Here is a 22,746-nt window from a genome sequence, read left to right as displayed (position 1 = left end):
AAAAGAGAGAGAAAAAACAGTATGCTTCAATCTGCATTTAGACTACATAGTTCTTTCTCTGGATATGGATAGATTTTTCCATCCCAAGTCTTTTGGAATTGTCTTAGAAACTAAGCCTTAAGATTGCTAAGAAGAACTAACTCTGTCAGAGTTGATCATTCACACAATGTTGCTGTTACTGCAACTCCTGGTTCTGCTCATGTCACTCAGCATCAGTTCATGTAAGTTTTTTTAGGTTTTTCTGAAATCTGCCTGCTCATCATTTCTTATAGAACAATAGCATTGCATTGCATTCATATACCACAACTTATTTAGCCACTACCCAACTGATGGGCATCTCTTCAATTTCCAATTCTTGGCCACCACAAAAAAAGAGTTGCTATAAATATTTTTGTAGATGTGGGTCCTTTTCCCTTTTTTATGATCTCTTTGGGATATAGACTTAGCAGTGGTATTGTTGGGTCAAAGGGTATGCACAGTTTTATAGCCTTTTGGGCATAGTTCCAAATTGTTCTCCAGAATGGTTGGATCAGTTCACAACTCCACCAACAGTCCATTAGTGTTCCGATTTTTCCACATTTCTCCAACATTTATCATTTTCCTTTCCTGTCATATTAGCCAATCTGATAGTTGTGAGGTGGAGACCAACTATTTTTACAACAGCTTAGGACAAAGTTGATGAGGGTCTGAACTTATTACAGAATAGGGAAGAATTCATGCAGATATAAAGGTAGAAATAATAAGATTTGGTAATCGTTTCTTGTGTGGATATGAACTGAGGGAACAAAAAGAGTCAAAGATGAGGCAAAAATGTGAAAACATGCGTCATTTGGAGAGTGGTTCTCCAACAGAAATAAAGAAGTTTCAAAAAAGGGTAGGTTTGTTGAGAATTACAACATAACAGACATCAGATGTAGATCATAACTCACCCATGCCCACTCACCTTAAATGATGCACAAAATGAAAATGGGAGACCCAGGGCTCTCACTAGCTCATCACTGCCCCAAGCATAACTCCTGCCCTTGAAGAAAAACCTGTTTCAACCATGAGGAAATCTGGGGGTCAGAGAGCAGAGACAGTATTTTCCTACAACTGCTATGAGTAGTTTAGAATATAACTAACTTGAGGTGCTAACACTCAACTCTTAACAGGGAAATGCTGGTAGCTTACACACCATAGGAAGAGGGTTTGGGGTTTAGCAACATGTGGTTGTGCTGAAGACAAAACCTAGAATTAGCTATCAAAGCAAATGCAACATTGTTTTCCTAATCTTCAGCTGGCTGATCATGTACTCCCTCAGGGATGATACTACAGTCCCTACTTTGAAGAATATTTTACTATTATACCTCAAAGTCCTGTGGATACAGGCAAGTGCTAAAGCAGCAGGTGCAAATACAACTGGGAGCTGTACTCACAACCCTGAACACAGGCAGCCCAGGCTATACACGGTCCTTTCTCACTGGAAGCAGCAGTTGGATTCAGCAGCCCCCCTGGGGGTTTGAGCAACCTTTTAAGGATTGCACTGCTCACCTCCTGGTGTGGGGAAGGCGGCTAGGAAAGGTGCCCTAAACATTGTCTGCTTACCCAACCCTGGCCAGATTGCCGCAGCAGGCAGGGAATCCCACTCTGTGATCGAAACACAGAAAAATTTACAAAATGTACAAAAATACCTGCAAAGATGATACCACTCACCATTGGCACATGGAACTTGTGCACACTTATAGATAACACAAAATCCAGTAGACCTGAAAAATGAACTGCTCTTGTTGCAAGAAAACTCAACAGGTATCACATCCAAATAGCAGGCCTGAGTGAAACAAGGTTGGCAAATGAAGACTAGCTTAATGAAGTTGGAGCAGGATACACATTTTTCTGGAGTGGGCGCAATGAAGGGGAACGGCGTGAAGCTGGCGTAGGTTTGGCAATCAAAACTAATCTAGTCAGCAAGCTGGTATGCCTGCCAAAAGGAACAAATGACAGGCTCATGACAATACATTGCCCCTCTCAGGAAAACATCATGCCAACATCATCAGTGCCTATGCTCCCACCATGACAAACCCTGATGAAGTCAAAGAAAAATTTTATGAACACCTAGAGACTCTTATCATCAATGTGCCAAAAGAGAACAAGCTTATAATTCTGGGTGACTTTAATGCTAGAGTAGGCTCAGACTACCAGACTTGGCAGGGAGTTCCAGGGAGGAATGGAGTTGGAAACAGCAACAGCAATGGTCATTTACTGCTGAAGACTTGTGCATCACATGACCTTCTCATCACCAACACCAACCGAAGAAGAGGTTTTAAGGGCCATTAGGCTCCTTTCATGTGACAAAGCACCTGGTGATGATTCTATTCCAGTTGAGCTTTACAAGGCGGGGGGACCACTGCTCATACAAAAGCTGACTGAAATTTTTCAGGTTATATGGCAAGAGGAGGTTATCCCCCAGGAGTTCAAGGATGTCTCCATTGTTTACCTCTATAAAGGTAAAGGAAATAGACTGACCTATGACAATCACAGGGGTGTCTCTCTTTGTCAGTGCTGGCAAGTTTCTTGCTAGAATCCTTCACCTGGAAGATGGTCATCTACCTGAGAGCCAGTGTGACTTCAGAAAGGGGCAAGGAACAGTCAACATGGTATTTGTGGCCTGACAACTCCAGGAGAAATGCCAAGAGAAGAACAGAGGTCTGTACACAATGCTTGCAGATGTGACCAAGGCCTCTGACACTGGTAGTCATGAGGCTTTGTGGAAAATTATGTCAAAATTTGGTTGCCCAGAGAAGTTCATCAGCATTGTATGCCAATTATATGATGGCATTCTTGCCTGGATTCTAAATAAAAAAGCTCTTGTGCCTTCCCAGTCACCAATGGAGTAAAACAGGGTTGTGTGCTTGCTCCCATGGTTTTTTAGCATGATGTTTTCAGCCATGTTGTCAAATGCTTTCCATGAGGATGAACACAGCATCAAGGTCAACTACTATACTGATGGTAAGTTCTTCAATTTCAAAAGTCTACAAGCCAAGACCAAAGTGGAGGAGTGCTGGTGCATGATTTTCTGGTTGCAGATGATTGTGCACTGAATGTAGCCTATGAAGCTGAGATGCAACCAAGTGTGGATCAATTCTCTTCTGCCTGTGCTAATTCTGGCCTAACAGTTAACACAAAGAAAACACAGGTGCTCCATCAGTCACCACCACACCATCCATACATGGAACCATCGATTACAACAAATGGAGAAGTTCCGAATGCTGTGGATAAGTTCACTTACCTTGGTAGTGTACTTTCCAGGGAGGTACACAATGACAATAAGGTTGATGCACACATTGCCAGCGCTAGCTCAGTGTTTGGGAGGCTCTGAAGAAAAGTATGGGAGAGAAGAGGTATTGGACTGACTACCAAACTGAAGGTCTACAAAGCTGTTGTACTGACCTCATTGTTGTATGCCTGTGAAACATGGACAATCTACCAGCACCATGCCAGGAAACTGAACTTCTTTCATTTGAACTATCTTAGGAGGATTCTGAAGATCACCTGGTAGCATAAGGTAGCAGACATTGAGGTCCTTACTCGAACTAAACTGCCAAGCATTCAAACTATGCTTCAGAGACTGCAACTCTGTTGGGCTGGCCACGCTGTTCAAATGCAAAATATACACTTGCCAAAAAGGCTATTTTATGGATAACTCGCACTGGGTAGGCGATTACATGATACAAGGGCACTCTCAAGGTCTCTCTCAAGAATTCTGGATTTGATTGTGCAACATGGGAGATACTGGCACAGGATCGCTCAGCATGGCATGCCTACTTCAAAAAGGGTGCTGTGCTCTATGAGCAAAGCAGAACTGAAACAGCACAAAGTAAATGTAGGATGTGCCAATTTGGAGTATCCTCCCCAAATGTTCTGTGCCCAATCTGTGGGAGATCTGAGGTCACGTTGGTCTGATCAGCCACAGTCGGACACACTGAAACATGAGTTTATCATGGTGATGGCAGCTTGGTCTGCTTCGAGAACGAAGACAACAACCAATCAACCAACCAACTTTGAAGAATATTGCCCTAGAGAGAAAAATAACAAGTACCTTCTGACTGAGAGCTGAACTGCAAAAAAGGGCCATAACTAAGAAAGGTTAACAATAAACATTAGATCTATAACAATAACTTGGGGTAGAAGGTAGTGAAAATACAAAGAGGATCCAAGGGGCAAATAAGAGCTACCATACAGTAGTAAAGCATTGTTTTGGGCCAGCAAAAGAACCAGGTACAAATAGTCCTTCAAAAGGCACATTGACATGGAAGAGGTAATATCAGCCATACCTTTGGGTGGGAGAAATTTTTTTGCAGAAGTTAAGAAAACTATATAAGACTAAGGAGATATGGCTCACTGAAAGGTGTCTCTTGGTTTTCAATGGGTTTAAATAAAAAACTCTCCTGAGTTCTTAACTGTGTAAATAAAACTGTTTTACGAAGCAGTGAGGTAATGCAGTGGATAGATGCCTAGGCCCTGAGTCAAAGAGACTTCAGCCTAATTCTGGTCTCACACATTTACTAGCTGTGTGATCCTTGTTAAGTCACTTAACCTCTATCTCAGTTTCCCCAACTATAAAATGAGCATCTATCTCCTAGGGTTATTGTGAGGATAAAATGAGATAGCATGTATAAAGTGTTTAACATAGTGCCTAGACTACAGTAAAGATTATATAAGTATCTACTCTTTCCCCCTTCACTTACGTTTGTGAAACCTGAGGAAGTTTAAAGAAAAACAATGGCTGATCTTCAAATGAGAGATAGTTTAATTCCCAGGAATTGAAAAAACAGGAAAAGTGAGAGGTCAAAATATACCTGCAACTTTATCAAGAATCTCTGACATAATCATTATATTTATAATTTCAATAGGTTTTTGTGGCACTGTTCTCTCTTGCTTCTTTTCCTACATATCTGACAACTCCTCAAGTTTTCTTTGCTGGATCTCTTTTCTTCCATATCATCTCAGCTGGTGTTCTTAACAGCTCCTAGGGATTCAATTATCATCTCTATGCAGATGATTCCCAGATCTATATATCTAACCGCAATCTTTCCCCCAGGTTTCAGTACTAAATCACCAACTGTCTATTGGAAATTTTAAACTGTATGTCCTAGAGATCTGAAATGTAATATGTCTAAAACAGAACTCATTATCTTTTCACTTTAAGCCTCTCCTCTTCCAGATCTAGTGGTTCCCTATCACCTTGAGGATTAAATACAAAAATCTTAAACTGGGGGGCGGAGCCAAGATGGCAGAGTAGAAAGACGCATATACACATAGCTCCGAACCCACAACCCCTAGAACATCGGTAAAAAGGAACTCACGGCAAATTTTGGAATAGTAGAGGCCACAGCACAGTGAAGCAAAGGAGATTTCTGTTCCAGAGGGACCTGCAAACCTCTCGCAAAAGGTCCGTCGCACTGCGGACGCGGAGCCCAGCCCAGCCCTGCCACGGCACGGAGAAGAGCAGATCTGAGCGGGCTTCAGGGACAGGATCTCCAGCGGTCGTGCGGGTCCCTCCACCCACAGGTGACAGGGGTCAGTGAGAGGGTCTTCTTGGCAGGTCGAGAGGGCAGTGGGGTGCCCCCATAACTCAGGCCCCCTCGGGAGGCAGTAGCTGACGCAGCGGCAGACCAGGGCTCCCCAAGCAGGCAGGAGCCTGGATCCATTGTTGAAGGTCTGTGCATAAACCCCCTGAGGGAACTGAGCCTGAGAGGCGGCCCTGCCCCCACCTGAGCACCTGAACTTAATCTCACACTGAATAGCAGCCCTGCCCCTGCCGAAGCCCTGAGGCTGGGGAGCAGCATTAGAATCTCACACCCCAAGCTCTGGCTGGGAGGATCAGGAGGCGAGGTGGGTGTGAGGAGAATATTCAGAGGTCAAGTCACTGGCTGGGAAAATGACCAGAAAAGGAAAAAGAAATAAGACTATAGAAGGTTACTTTCTTGGTGAACAGGGATCTCCTCCCTTCCCTTCTGATGAGGAAGAACAATGTTTACCATCAGGCAAAGACATAGAAGTCAAGGCCTCTGTATCCCAAACATTCAGACTAAATATTCTGTGGGCTCAGGCCATGGCAGAGCTCAAAAAGTATTTTGAAAATCAACTTAGAGAGGTGGAGGAAAACCTGGGAAGAGAAATGAGAGATATGCAGTCAAAGCATGAACAGCAGATCAGTACCCTGCTAAAGGAGACCCAAAAAAATGCTGAAGAAAATAACACCTTGAAAAATAGGCTAACTCAATTGGCAAAAGAGGTTCAAAAAGCCAGTGAGGAGAAGAATGCTTTCAAAAGCAGAATTAGCCAAATGGAAAAGGAGATTCAAAAGCTCACTGAAGAAAATAGTTCTTTCAAAATTAGAATGGAACAGATGGAGGCTAATGACTTTATGAGAAACCAAGAAATCACAAAACAAAACCAAAAGAATGAAAAAATGGAAGATAATGTGAAATATCTCACTGGAAAAACAAGTGACCTGGAAAATAGATTCAGGAGAGACAATGTAAAAATTATGGGACTACCTGAAAGCCATGATCAAAAGAAGAGCCTAGACATCATCTTTCATGAAATTATCAAGGAAAACTGCCCTGAGATTCTAGAACCAGAAGGCAAAATAAATATTCAAGGAATCCACAGAACTCCGCCTGAAAGAGATCCAAAAAGAGAAACTCCTAGGAACATTGTGGCCAAATTCCAGAGTTCCCAGGTCAAGGAGAAAATATTGCAAGCAGCTAGAAAGAAACAATTCAAGTATTGTGGAAATACAATCAGGATAACACAAGATCTAGCAGCCTCTACATTAAGGAATCGAAGGGCATGGAATAGGATATTCCAGAAGTCAAAGGAACTAGGACTAAAACCAAGAATCACCTACCCAGCAAAACTGAGTATAGTACTTCAGGGGAAAAAATGGTCTTTCAATGAAATTGAGGACTTTCAAGCATTCTTGATGAAAAGACCAGAGCTGAAAAGAAAATTTGACTTTCAAACACAAGAATGAAGAGAAGCATGAAAAGGTGAACAGCAAAGAGAAGTCATAAAGGACTTACTAAAGTTGAACTGTTTACATTCCTACATGGAAAGACAATATTTGTAACTCTTGAAACTATTCAGTATCTGGGTACTGGGTGGGATCACACACACACACATGCATGCACACACACACACACATAGAGACAGAGTGAATTGAAGAGGATGGGATCATATCTTAAAAAAATGAAATCAAGCAGTGACAGAGAAATATATTGGGAGGAGAAAGGGAGAAATGGAATGGGGCAAATTATCTCTCATAAAAGAGGCAAGCAAAAGACTTATTAGTGGAGGGATAAAGAGGGGAGGTGAGAGAAAAACATGAAGTTTACTCTCATCACATCCCACTAAAGGAAGGAATAAAATGCACACTCATTTTGGTAGGAGAACCTATCTTACAATACAGGAAAGTGGGGGAGAAGGGGATAAGCAGGGTGGGGGGGATGATGGAAGGGAAGGCATGGGAAGGAGGGAGCAATTTGAGGTCGACACACATGGGGAGGGACAGGATCAAAAGAGAATAGAAGTAATGGGGGACAGGATAGGATGGAGGGAAATATAGTCAGTCTTATACAACACAACTATTATGGAAGTCATTTGCAAAACTACACAGATTTGGCCTATATTGAATTGCTTGTCTTCCAAAGGGAAGGGGTGGGGAGGGAGGGAGGTAAAGAAGTTGGAACTCAAAGTGTTAGGATCAACTGTAATGTTCTTACCACTAGGAAATAAGAAATACAGGTAAAGGGGTATAGAAAGTTATCTGGCCCTACAGGACAAAAGAGAAGATGGAGACAAGGGCAGAGAGGGATGATAGAACAGAGAGCAGATTGGTGATAGGGGCAATTAGAATGCTCGGTGTTTGGGGGGGGAGGGGACAAAAGGGGAGAAAATTTGGAACCCAAAATTTTGTTACAATGATTGTCAAATAAATAAATTAAAAAAAAAAAATCTTAAACTTAAAAACCTTTATAACCTCGCTTTTTTCCTACCTTTCCAATCTTGCAACTGTTCAGTCTCCTCTATGTATTCTATATTCCAGCAACACTCATCTTCTTGATGTTCTTTGCAAAAGACATTCTGTCTCCCAATTCTGTGTATTTTTATTGACTGTCCCCCATATCTGAAATACTTTCCCTCCCTCTTCCTAAATCCTGTGATTTCTCTTAATGCAGAAGAACTTTTTTTGTCCCTCCTCTGCTAGTGCTTTCCTTCTGAAATTGTCTTCTATTTACACTACAGATACATACATATATAAATACACACACACATATAGATGGATATATATATATGTGTATATACATATACATTCACACACATGCATTTATCTCACGTTTGTAAAGGTTTTGCATATTATTTTCCCCATCAGAATTTGAGCTCTTTGAGGGTAGTGACATATTTTTGTCTTTCTTAAATCCTCAGTACTTAGCACAGTATCAGGCACACATCAAAGTGCTTAACAAATACTTGTGCTAATGAAAACAGAATACAATTTTGTTGGGCTTTTCTGCCATCATTTTTTAATGCTAGAGGATGAATAAATTTACTTAATAAAAATATAATGTATCACATTACATTCCTACAACAAAGCTATGCCTTTGTTAGTAAAAGACCCTTCTCTCAGCTCCAAGAAACATTTCCATGATCTGATGTCAAAAGTGATACAAGGGAACATTACTGCAAAAGAGATGTTTTTGCTAGTTCCTACTCATATTATAATCACTGTATATAAAGGAAAAAAGCTTATAGGGTTATAGGATGATTAGAAGGGACTGTAACAGCAGTCTAGACAAGAGGTGTCAAACGTAAAGCCTAAGAGCCACATAAAGCCCAAAACACTCCTAAGAACAGCTTGAACTGGATTAAAATGTAGTTCCTATCTGATTTTAATGTGCTGACATATAAATAAAAAAGAAATATATAAACATGTATGGTTTTCTAAGTCAACATGCAGCTTACAGAGATCCGTATGTATGGTTTTAGGTCCCCATTTCTATTTCAGTCTGACATCACTGATCTAGGCTAAGATACCCATTGGATGAAAAAAATAAATCAGTGAGGCTCAGAGCAGAGTTGAGATTACAAGTGGATTTTCAATGGGAAAGAGATAGGTTTAGCAAGCTACTTTTGAACATCTGTTCAATCTGTCACTGCCATTTCTCTTTACCCAACCTTTTATTTCAAACATCCCAACCAACTAAACAAAACTTACCCAAACTCAAACTACTTATTCAAAAGATCTAAGAATACAGAGACAACAAGGAATGGAAATGGTTAGCAAATGACCTCTTCTTCCACGGTCTATTTCATACAATTATTTTCACTTTCTGATTCATTATGGAGATGTTCTCATTAGTTATGATTTTATTAAACTCAACATTTATCAAGTATAAGGTACAGAGTAAGTGATATGAAGTTAAAAAAAATGTCAAAAGCACTGTATCTCAAGAACCATATAATTCAGTATGGACAAGAAGAAATAAAATCAATTGTAATAATAATTAGAAAGAGATTCTTTATATGGCAATAATGGACTACAGTGGGATGAGATGTATGAATAGTCAAAGATCACTTTTTGCCAAAATGATTACAGTAATAACTGATTTAGGTAAAGGGCTACTCTGGAGAACTTCCATGTTCTCATAATGTTTAGGGCTCAGAGAGCCTTTAGACTACATATCTCAGAAATTTCTGGACGATCTATCTTAAAATCATGCACACAGGCTTGACGGCATAAAAAGTGTGAAAAGAGAAAGCTTTGTGAAGACCCATGAATGGGAACTTACAAGCCACAGTCTATCCCCACCCAGACCCCACCCCCTTGCCTAACCTCCCTACCTTGGATAGAAGGGAGAGATACCAGAAGACATGGCAGCAGAAATCTGACCTAATGTACCTGTTCAACCAGGTGCTATGCCAAAATTCTAGTAAAATTTCAATATTTGCCTGCTAGAATGCATGACGAACAGTAATCTTGAAAAAGTCACAGCTTGAATGTTTACCTGATTCCAATTGCAAGGGTAAACAACAATGTTTTCTATAATACTCCCTGGTTCCCATGTCCCTTTGGTGCCATCTTGATCAACAAAGAGTATCCAATTAAGCTGCTGAATAAACTAATCTAAAAACATGCTGTAAATAACCCAGTGTAATCTGATCCTGCTATGTTGTGGGAGCAGTAAGACAAATCTGAAGTGGCTAAATAATATGCAAGCCTAGTGTTACCCAAGAGTTTAGGGAAGAAGCAACAGTTTTTGGAAATGGATATAGTGATTATTGCTTGATTTAATACCTGGTTATTTACTTTGCATTTTATTTTACAAAAATGTCCTTAGCTCTACTATCATGTCACATTTTTTTTTTTAATCTTGTCTCACTAAAGAAGATCATGATTATGGAAATTTGTGAGCTATGACCTAAGATGGTTAACCCTTAAAGACCACAAACTTGAGAGTAGTCAATGGGGGGCCAAGAGAAAAAGGGGAAAGAACATATTCAAATATAGGAATAAAGAAGGGTAAAGTTGCTAGAGGCAGATATCAAATAAAATTACTCAATCCTAGACTGGATAAAACCTTACTCTTTCTAGCCTAATTTTTACCTTAGTTCCCCAGGTTTAACTTGGTTGATGATTCTCTTTTGGAGCCCCAAACACTATTTTATCCACCTTCTTTGTGGTGGGTGACACAATGACCTATGGATTGAATGCCTTCAAAATCATTTGAGATTTTCCTACTTGGATACTGTGGACAGAGCTTTTTCACCCACTTTACAATTCTAGGCTTATTCTGAATCAATTCCCTCACTGATCACAAGATGAAATTTTGATTATACATTCCAAGTATACTTCAGTATTTCAAAGCATCAATGTTTGTGTTCGTGGGGGTAACCTCTTTGAAGATAGACTGCAAGCTTTCTATACCTTAGCTGTCTTCATGACTTGCTGTGTGAGAAAATTCATCACTCTGGAGTCAATTAGGTGATGATCCTTTCTGAATTTTGTAAGGCCTGTCTTTAAACAACAAAGGCTGGCCTCATCTTTAAGAAGCCAGGGTGATAAAGCAGAAGAGAATCAACTTGAAACAATACATGTAGAGAAGTTGTGTTCAAGAGTAGCCTGATCAGCAGTTTTCAGAGGAAGAAATCAAAGTTATCAATAGCCATACAAAAAAATGCTTTAAATCACTATTGATTAGAGAGATGCAAATCAAAACAACTCTGAGGTACCACATCACATCTATCAGCTTGGCTAACATGACAAAACAAGAAGATGATAAATGTTGGAGAAGATGTGGGAAAGGTGGAACATTAATTCATTGTTGGTGGAGCTGTGAGCTCATCCAACCATTCTGGAGAGCAATTTGGGACTATGCCCAAAGGGCTACAAAAATGTGCATACCCTTTGACCCAGCAATATCACTTCTAAGACTGTGTCCCAAAGAAATCATAAAAATGGGAAAGGGTTCCACGTGTACAAAAATATTTATAGCAGCTCTCTTTGTGGTGGCCAAAAACTGGAAATCAAGGGGATGTCCATCATTTGGCATATTGCTGAACAAGTTGTAGTATATGAATGCAATGGAATACTATTGTGCTGTAAGAAATGATGAACAGGAAGACCTCAGAGAGGCCTGGAAAGACTTACATGAACTGATGCTGAGTGAAAGGAGCCCAACCAGGAAAACTCTGTACACAGCAGCAACCACAGTGTGCAAGGAATTTTTCTGGTATACTTAGTCCTTCACAGCAATGAAAGGACCTAAAAAATTCCCAGGGGATTCTTGAGGCAAATTACCTTCCACATCCAGAGAAAAAACTATGGAACTGGATCGCAGAATGAAGCTAATCATTTTCTTTTCTATTATGTTTTCTTTGGCTTTGTTTTATGATACTTCCCATTTATTTTAATTCTTCTATTCAACATGACTAAGGTGAAAATGTATTTAACAGGAATGTATGTATAGAACCTATGTAAGATTGCATACCGTCTCAGGAAGGGATTGGGGAGGGAGGGAGGGGGGAAAGAAGGGAAAGGAGGGGAAAAATCTAAGACATACGGAAGTGATTGTAGAACACTGAAAACAAAAATAATTTTTTAAAATAAAACAAAGAAAAAGAGGTAATTAAAAAAGAGTAGTCTCATCAAAACTAAAGACTACAAATGAACTCTCCTAGTAAAAACGTATTCCTAATACATTGAAAATACATTCAATAAGAAAGACTAATTCATACAAGTCCATATATCTTGGTATATATGATAAACTCTCATTTTTAAAAAGGATACTAAAGAACTGTTTGTGGTATCAAAACACTGAAAACAGAAGTAGATGCCCACGCACTGGAGAAAGGCTAGACAAACTGTGGCACAGGAAAGTAAGGGAATATTAATGTGTTGTAGGAAAAAACAAATATGAATGGAGAGAAGTAGGGGAGGAATTATATGAACTGATACAAAATGAAGTAAGCAGAGCCAAGAAAACAATAAATACAATAATGACAATAATTTTAAAATTCCCACTTTCTAAACCATCCTCCAACACAACTGCCAAAATGATTTTTCCTGAAGCTCATGTCTGCCTGTTTCACTCCCTTACCCAATACACTCCAGTACCTACCTAGAATAAAATATATAAACTCCTCTACTCAAAATCTTTTACATCCTGCCCCCCAGACTGCCCTTTTAGCTTCATTACATTATACTTTCCTCAGTCTAGGCAAACTGGTCCCTTACTGTTTCTCATACATCACTTCTATCTCTTGTCCTTGTGCCTTTACAATGGCTTTTCCCGTTTGCCTAGAATGTATTCCTTACTTATTTCTGAGTCTGAGAGAATCCATAGCATTCTTCTTGGCTAACATCAAATTTAACCTTCCATATGATATCTGTTCTGTTTCTCCCAGGATTTATTACCTTACTCCCCAAATTTGTATATTCTTATTTATGTTGTATATATCTATGTAAATACAAGTTGCTTCCTCTTTTTAGATGGTAAGCTCCTCAAGGACAGGTACTATTTCATTTCTGCTTTAATCTTTATTAGTTTATACACAATAATAATGAATAATAAATCATCTTCACCATTCTGTACATAGCAATTTAAGATTCTTAAAGTACTTTATATGAACTGTTTAATTTTTATTTGCAGTATCCTTATGAAGTAGGTTCCATTACTCTCCTTTTTTAGATGAAGAAAAAGTTTCCTCACCTGCAAAATGATCTGAAGAAAGAAATAATGAACCACTCCAGGATCTTTGCCAAGAAAACTCCAAATGAGATCACAAAGAGTTGGACATGACCAAAATGACTGAACACCAACAAAGAACATCCCGACTGTCCCATCTTGATGCCAAATTCAGAACAGGCACATGACAAATGCTCAAATCTTTCACCTTATCTGATATTCCCTCTCTTCAGTGCTGGATTTTTTTCCTTCTTTGTCATCTCCTTACTTCACCTCTAACTCTGAAGATGTTTACCAGTACTAGAATATAAAGGACCCCTACTCCCATACTTTATTGACATAGTAAACTCTGTAGAAGAAAAACAATCATTCACAACATTTTGTGTTTATTTAGTGTTTGAAATTTGGGATTTATAGGAGAATTTATATTTATAGGAGAAACATTATCAGGTAACCCCAACTTCTGAGGTTTCAAATCCAAGCATCTGAAAAAAACATGCTAAGTGCAATAAAAAAAAAATTCATGAAAAGAACAAAAAAGGTAACTTATAACAGTGATTGAGAGATTACATCATCATTTATTATTTTTGAGAGATTATATTGAACTAAGCTGTTTTCATGTCAGAGAACTAATAGTACATTGGGGCTACTCTTTTTTCATTAAGTCTACTTTTATTAGAGACTCCCTAACCAACTGGGAAAAAAACTAACAAAAAGATGTTTATCACACTTGCATAGAAATGGTTGTGTAAATAGGATTTAAGGGTGGGGGAAATGGAAGAGAAATAAGAATTCTGTTACAAGTAGGAGTAACATTTTAAAAGGTATAGAGAAAAAGAATGACCAGATTTGATTTTTTATAAAACTGCTTCCAAACTCCAATACTAATTACATACGAGAAACCAACTTAATCTTACAGCACATATTTGCAAAGGAATGTGTGAATTACTGATTTGTAGACAGTTTTAAAAATACAATAAATAGTCAGCTATAATAATAATTTAAAATGACTCATTTATGTGCCTTTGCAAGGTTTCCAAAGTATTTTTCAGCATAGCCAGCCTGTGAGAAAGGCAACACATTCCACACCAGAAAACAGAAACTCAGAGAATTTAATTGACATGTTCAGAGTCACCAAAAACAATAATTATGAGACTTCACAATTATGCAATAACTATACTAATTACACGTATCTGAAAATCAAACAGTTCACAATAGTGACACAATTTGGTCAAAAAGCAATATACAAAAGACAAGACATTTTAAATGTTAAAGATAACTTCTACCAGATACCAACCATACTATATAATCATTATTACAACAACTCTGTTCTCTAAATACTAATACCACAAACACTTGATCCACCTAACTCAGCCTTGTAAAGACCATTCCAAAGATACTTTTTCCCTAGAAGTTCTGGAAACAAAAACAATATTAGCATTCTTTTCTTTTTATTTTGATTGCTAAATTTTGCCTTGGAAGAAACTTCTTAACATTCAAACAAGTTCACCAATAAAGTACATTCCTCAAAAAGGGTTCAGCAAAAACACCTAATAGTATGATTAGGATTGACAGCAGAGTCAGCATTCTTTTAAGAGGCTGACCTACTGATATACATTGTAAAGTACTCTGAATTTGTAAGAAAATAACCTTCCATGAAAAATGATAATTCCAAAGAAAGTTTAAAACTCTGTTTTAAGGGACTATTTAGCTTGGAATAAAACTTATGGTTCTGAAAATGAGATTTTTGAAAACACATTATGCACTGTTATGTAATTCATGAAATCCTTAAAACTAACTTCAAAGAACCATCATAATCACTACATTACAAAAAGTCCCTTAAACTTTTGGTATTCTAAATACCATGACTTTGTGCTGATGCAACAAAAATGGAAAGCGAACTTGAACAGAAATTAAAATTGATCATCTAGTTTCATTATCCAAGGTCAGCAATGTGTGGAACATCAACAGAGAAAAGACAAAATGGAAATTAGATCTCTCAATGATAATAATTCAGTGTTACTGGTAAAGAATTTTAAAATAAAAATTTTCAGCTCACATGTGCTTAATCAATAATAGATTTATCATAGAGTAAAATTACAGCTCAAAAACATTTTCAACAACCATAAGAAAACAATAATTATTATCTAAATAAGTGTAAATATCCTAATTTTTAAGAAACAAAATATTTAATTAAAACTTTGGTTTATGTTGTAGTCATCAAAGCGATAGGCTTTTGTTTCTTTGAAATAAACTATTTCAATTTCACTTTCATAAATAAAATTAGTTTTGAATTTCTAGAAGATCTGGACTTCATACATATTTCACAGTATCAAATCAGGCTTTACTAATCATTCTATGTGTGTTAACTTACAAAAAAATAAAAAATCAGAACAAGGTCTCAAACATTTTGGCAAGTTCATTTTGTGAATAATTATGCAATATAGCACTTAGCTTAAAAAGTGGCACCCCTGCAAGATACATTGGGAAAAACACTGATCACAAACTCAGAGGTCATGGGTTTTAAACACTGCTACTGTCCCTTGCTACTTTTATGACCTTAGAAGAAATCACCTCTCTGAGTCTCAGTTTAATCATCTGTAAAATAAGAAAGTTAGGTTAGATGGCCTCTAGCATTCCTCCCAACTCAAAATCCTCAATATTTATCTACTGTTTTGCTTTTGAAAATTCAAAAATATTTGTTTCAGCATGAAAAATGTAGTTTTCAAGTAAATACCTTGTGTGACCATCAACAGGACAGCACTGATAAATAATGCATAAATAAAGGAAAAGGGGATTTGAGGTCAATCAGCAAGCAACCATTTAGAAGTAATTTTCTTTACTATCAAAACATAAAATACATGTAGTAACCACACATATCATACAAGAAATAGTTTAATGTATTAATGTCTTCACATGCCTAGAAACTATATATTTTTTCAAAGTATTGTTTCTTTAGGAAAATAAACCACATTTCAAATTTCACTAATGAGTTCATCAGTAAAAATTATTTCATTCTGAGAAGCAATTCAGTAATTTATAAAAAATTAGGGGAAAAAGGTCTAGTTGTAGCAAAGCCATTAGGAATCTGCAAAACTCATTTAGATGAAATTTATTCCCCACCTCTATTAAAAGTTTCACTAAAACTGTAAGGGAAGAGAATAGAAGGCTGAACCAGGATTCTTTCCCTTGTCTTGTTTCTACTCACACTCAAGTCACAAAGTTAACAAATAGTGGAATGGCCAAAATCACCAAGAAGTAAGAAATATCAAATGAACCTGACTCACCTATGTAGTCCTGATAACTCAAGAAAAAGGTCTGAACCCTTAGCACAAAAGAAGGCATCTTGGGAGTTTCACCAAGCCATGTTCCAGCTAAGAAGCCTTCTTAGGTCAGCTGGGGATATGGTATCTGACCATCTCTACCACCTCCCTCTCCATAACCACTGAAAGCCATGTGTTTTGAAAATCAACTCCCACAATTTTACAGGACAAGGAATGGAGCATACTGCCTTTTACCGCACTGAAAGAGTAGTTTTATGGTCTCTCTTAATATCCTTTCCTTGAAAGATTTCATCTCTTTTTTCAGCACTATCTGCCCACAATTGTTCCTCTCTACAAAAATTATTACTGTCTATGCCTAATTTGTGCTCAAAGCAATTACTGGTCAAGATTCATTAAAATGAACTCCAGCCAAACTTTCTGATCATACTAGAATTTCATCATGTCAAATACAGCTTGAAACTAAGTATTCTCTTAGCTGAAGCTTTGGATATGTTTTAGTAATAGAAAGACTTGTTATAATGTTATTCAGTATCATGGGATTTGACTTTCTTATGGCAGAAGACTGGACCAGGAGGCAGGAAATCTGGGTTTTAATTTTTGGCTCTGCCACTGTCAGCCAAGCTTCAGGATTCTCACGTATGAAACAAGGGGGTGGGAGAATGAAGCTACTAAATGATAGCTAAGGTCTCTTCTAGATCTAAAATTCCAATTCTGTACTATACATTATATACCCAAAATGGTATTCATAACTACTATAAATTTCCCATGTATTACATGCTGAGTATCCTCTCAATTCACATCTAAAGATGCCTTAAACTCACTTCAAAGCAAAGAAAGATGTGAACACAGGAGACAATTTAAACTCGTCTTTGGTATACTGCTGTCAGTATCAATTCACTTTGTCAAAATAACGACCACTGCTACTCTGATTTATATATTGCCTACTGTGTGCCAGGGACAATGCTAAGTAGTCTACAAATATCTTATCTGTACTAACTTGTGAACATGTAACTACAAAACTGGAAAAAAATAAACATTTTCCCACCACCAAGTCTAACGAAAAAACAAAGAACTATATCAACACCTTCTATGTAAATCACTGAAACATAAGAAAAAGTGTCCAATGTCTAAACTTAAAAACCTCTTCCCAGAAGATCAATAATTCATCCTCATTTACAAAAGAGCCAGCTTTTTCCTTTTCCCCACAATCACTATAATGATGTAAAAAGAAGGGTCTACATATCAAGTTACTAGTCTGATCTAATGTTTTTAATAGACTATAAATCTCACTGCAGTCATTTCTAAGTTTCAATCATAACCTTTAAAAAACCTAGAATAGGGTGGGAAATCTCCCCATGATGGCTTATAAATATTAACTACCAATTCCATACCAATCTTTGAAAATGGGAATTGACTTTGTAACCCTTACTTTACACATTTGGAGTTTGGTGTAATTTGAAAGATTGATAGATTTCTTAAATTTCTCTTAAATTAAAAGTTCCACATTGCTTTACCTGATACATTCCAACGCCAATGTGCTTCGGCTCAATTTTCACTAGCTCAGCTAACGGATCTTGTACACGTCTTGCTATGGAAACTGAAAAAACAGAATTAGAAAACAAGTTTGCTTTAATGTGAAAAGCAGTACCGGATAATTACTCGCTAGTATTTAAAAGTGATGTAAGTGCTTAATCGGTTCCCCCCCATTCTCCCCAAAAAAGAACCCAACAATTTAGTTGGAGAATTCTAACTAATGGTAGAGAAATCTCTTTTTAACACACTAAGAGGAAATATTAGATTATGATGAAGATACAATTTAAAAAGTAACTCCCAGCATAGCAAACTCTGGCATTATCTAATGTAGCTAAAAAAGATTTTTGATTAGAACAGTAAGAAAAAGTCTATAATGTGTTGTTTTTCACCCTCAACGCACAATGCATAAAGAATGACAACTCACATTTCTACAATGCTTTGAACGCAATAGCTCTGTGTGGGAGGAAAACGGTAAGGACATAATCATCTCCATTTTACAAGTTGGGAATAGGGACTGTACCTGCAATTTCACTGGTATAGACAAATCAGGAGAGGACACTCTGAGTACCAATGCAGGTTGGTATGTTTTCTTCAACTTAGAGTCTGAGGAAATAGCCTAAAGTAATGAGAAGTGAAGTGACTTGTCTGAAGTCGAATAGCCAGCAGGTGCCAGAAGTGGGACTTGAGATGAGCTCTCTAGCCACCACACCATGCTGCTTCTCCCTCATTTTATAATAATTAACTGAGGCCCAAAGAGAAGGGGTGATATACCCAGGATCACAGTCAGAAATAGGGGAGTACAAACTTCAACATACACATTCCAGTGTTCTTTTCACTACACTATACTTCTCACTCCAGCACAGACACGAGTGAAGAAATAGCAGAAACATGGTCGATAGGTAAGAAAAAATATCAAATGAATTTAACCCATACAAGAAGAAACTGACAACACTGGAATCAACAGGCACTTATTAAGTTGCTATTATGTGCCAGGAACTTTGCTAAATCCAGGGGATACAAGGAAGGGCAAAAAGATGATCTCTGTTCTCAGAGGGCTCAGATTCTGATAGCGGAAACAACATATAAATAATTAAGTACATAACTCTCTCCCTCTCCCTCTCCTTCCCACAGAGGAGATGTAATGTAATCTCACAGGGAAGGCAATGAGGGCCAGGCATAGGGGGAATCCAGTAAAGGCCTCCTATAGAATGTGGGATTTAAGCAAAGTCTTGAAAGAAGCCAAGGATAAAAGTTGAGTTCTCAGCACAAAACAGGGCCCAGATATCCAACTCTCTTCATTTTCCCACAGAATACAGCACAGTTTGTTTTAACCAGGGCAAATCAGCATCTCCTTTTAGCAGTGAATAATTCAATTTTTCGCAAATCTTAATTTTTAACAAGTGTTTATTTGAACACATAAATTTATATTTATTTATAGTCTGAGTAGTAATAGTAATAGTAGTAGTAGTAGTAGTAGTAGTAGTCTGAGAAAAAAAGAGAGCACAATAACAACAGGAAAGATCACAGAATCTGCTCTTCTGGTGAGGAATATGGAACTACATTTAAAGGCTACTAAATTGTGCGTTTCCTCAACTGTACAAAGTATTTATAGCAATACTTTTTGAGGTGGCAATGAAATGGAAACTATAAGGGTGCCAATCTAATGGGAAATGGCTAAAATATTATGTATTATAAATATAACAGAATACTGTTTCATCATTAGAAATGATAAAAGAAAAGCAATGGTTTTGGAATAACCTGTTTGAATGCTTGAATGAAGAGATACAGACAGAATGAAGAGGGCCAAAAAAGGAGAACAGTTTATAAAATAACAAAAACATTGTAAAGGAAAAACTTTGAAAGACTTGAAAACTCTAATCAGTACAATGTGACCATGATTCCAGAGTACAGATAATGAAGCACACTATCCTGATAGAGAGAGGATGGAGAGGGAGAATGAGACATACTTTTCTGGAAATGGGATATGTACAAAGAATGGTAACATGAAATGAGGTTGGAAAGGTTGGAGAGAGCCAGAATGTGCAGAGCTTAAGTAAAAGATTACGAATCTATAGCTTGTTCTAGAAGCAATATGGAAGATCTAAATCCAGGCGGTATAATGGATAGAGTGTGGGGCTTGGAATCCAAAAGACTCATCTCCATGAGTTCCAGTCCCACCTCAGACACTTACTAGCTATGTGACCCTGGACAAGTCTTTTCACTCTATCTGCCTCAGTTCTTCATCTGTAAAATGAACTAAAGGAAGGAAATGGCAAGATACCACTTCAGTATCTTTGTCAAAAAAACTCCACATGGGATCACAAAGAATCAAACACAACAACAAAATAAAAGAAAAAGAAAAAGAACAAAAAAATGCTTTTCAAAGAACTAACATGGACAAATTTGTGACTATAGAAAATGATTTTTCCAGCTGTGTAGAGAATAAAGAGAGACAATGCATGGTCAAACTGGTTAACTACATAGAGTCAAGAAAATGAAGGGAAGAGGACAAAATTGATGTGACACACAGAGAATATGAAGGAAATAAAGAAAGAAAAAAGAGACAGAGAAAAGGAGAGGCAAAGAGACACAAAAAGAGAAAGCAGGGGGGTAGAGAGAGACATTGGAGGTCTTTGAGAGGGTGAAAAACAGATTTAGAATGAAAAGATAAGAACTTCACAGAAAAAGAAGAGAAATAGAAAAAGAAAAAAGAATTAGACATATGATGAAGTTGACAAATAAACTGTATTGCCTTTCAGGAGCTAAGGTAAAAAAAGGTGCAAGACAAGAGAGTTAAAGAAGCCAATGACCTTAGCATATTATGGTGCTGGAGGGGACATTAATGTGTATGTATTTTCAACTGACAGGGCACTCAGACAGAAAAGAAACACTGTGACACAACATTAAATTACTTGGAAAAAGAAGGTGAGTGACTTGGAAAACAAAAGACAATAAAAATCTGTGAAAGAACGTTGAGATTATATTCACGGAAGAAATGGGCACTTACTATGTGACCATGAGGAAGTTACTTAATCTGTCTGATTTGCTCCTTTCACCACTGGTAAATGATGTGCCAGTAGCTATAGAATCTACAATATAGGGTTGTGAAAATCAAACAAAGAATTACATCTCCTGCCTTCATTTGTTTGAACAGGCATTTCCTTATGAATGGAATGAAATTCTTCAACTCCACCTTTTAAAATCTCTGGCTTCACCTGAGGTTCCTGAGGCTTCACCTACAGAAAATCTTTACCGAGCCCATTACTTGTTTATTTTTTCTCTATTCTCAAACTATAGGCATATTGTTAACATGTTATCTTTCTGAAGTCAAATGCAAATTTTGTTTATTCCCAGGAACAGTACCATGCATTGTTCATAGAATGCAATGAATTGCTTGTTTGACTGAATTGGTGGATTTATTACTATTCTCATTGCCAATGACATCACCATAATGGGCAAAGAGAGCCTCATGAAAGATAAAGAAGCAGAACAACGATGGATAGACAAGATGTCAAAGTGGCGGGGGCGGGGGGGGGGGGGAAGCAAAGAATATTTAGACTCTTGTTTCTGGTCAGTGTGTCAAGGAACATAAAAAAATTAGTAATGGAGAAGGTGTCCAGGAATGAGGCTGTCTTCAATGTGTGGCAAAAAGAGTATTAAAGAAGATCTAATACAAAGGTGATTGAGTCAACAACAGAATTAGGTTAGAAAGTTCATAATGAAATGGAAAAAACAAAGAACAGTAACTATGGAAAGGGAAAATGAAGATGTAAAGGGAGGACAAGAGTATAGGGAATGGTAATGGAAAAAAAGAGTTCTCATCTTCATTAACACTTAATCATGAGTATTAAAGTAATATAAAATGAGAGTTTACAAGTAATAGAAAGAGGAATAATCAGTTGATTGGGGTCTATCATCTATACTATCTTTACATTTTTATTCTTCTAAATTAGAATTGATTTTAATATCTGCTCTCCAAGCCAATAATTTGATTATACGTAGAGCTAAAATACAAATTTCACCTGCCTTAGGAATACCATTAGGAATCATTTCTTGTCAGCATATATTAAATTTCATTGTACTTATTAGGTGCGGCATCATCTGAATTTCTACTTAAAGAAAATATGCATTATATAAAAGTGTAAAACTTCTAAATACAATAACTCACAAAATGTTGATCTTTCTTATTTCTCATTTGTGAAGAGAAGCAGGAGGAAGGATATAGAAGAAGAAGAACTAAGTTCAAATCCTACATCAGAGATTAGTTGGGTGACCCATTAGCTGGGTGACCCAGAACAAGCCACTAAGCTCTGAGGCTGTTTCTTCATCTATAAAAGAAGGAAAACATTAGTACCTATTTCAGAAGGGTAATGCAAAAAAAAAAAAAAAAAAAAAAGATGACTCATATAACATGCTTTTTGCTACATAATGAATAGTGAAGATGATTATAATCATGTTTTAAAAGTTTCTACCATGTATAAAGCAATAAAAGATACAAAATCAGGAAAGAAACCATTCCTGTCTTTGAGGAGCTTACAATCTATCGAGGGACAGAGGGAAGGAAGCCACAAGGGAAGGAAGGGAGGGAGAGAGAAAGGGAGGAAAGGAGGTTGGAATTGAAAAATGTATTATAAGTTAAGTACTAAGTGCCAGGCACTATAATAAGTATTTTACAACTACTGTTGTATAAAATCTTCTTA

General features: G+C 37.4%; 1 protein-coding gene across 7 annotated transcripts in view; it reads right to left on the bottom strand.

Moving 5' to 3' along the window:
* SRBD1 (S1 RNA binding domain 1) overlaps positions 1-22,746 on the bottom strand; it is a 348,418-nt gene that overhangs the window by 116,091 nt on the left and 209,581 nt on the right. For all 7 annotated transcript variants that reach the window (XM_072635709.1, XM_072635712.1, XM_072635714.1 and 4 more), the window contains one exon: positions 18,028-18,110. In XM_072635709.1, coding sequence (XP_072491810.1) covers positions 18,028-18,110 — 83 coding nt within the window. The remainder of the gene's footprint in view (positions 1-18,027; positions 18,111-22,746) is intronic.

The sequence above is a fragment of the Notamacropus eugenii genome, chromosome 1 (genome assembly GCF_028372415.1).
Source record: "Notamacropus eugenii isolate mMacEug1 chromosome 1, mMacEug1.pri_v2, whole genome shotgun sequence".
Lineage (NCBI taxonomy): Eukaryota > Metazoa > Chordata > Mammalia > Diprotodontia > Macropodidae > Notamacropus > Notamacropus eugenii.
Note: the sequence above shows the minus strand (reverse complement) of the source record. Positions and strands in the feature narration are given on the sequence as shown.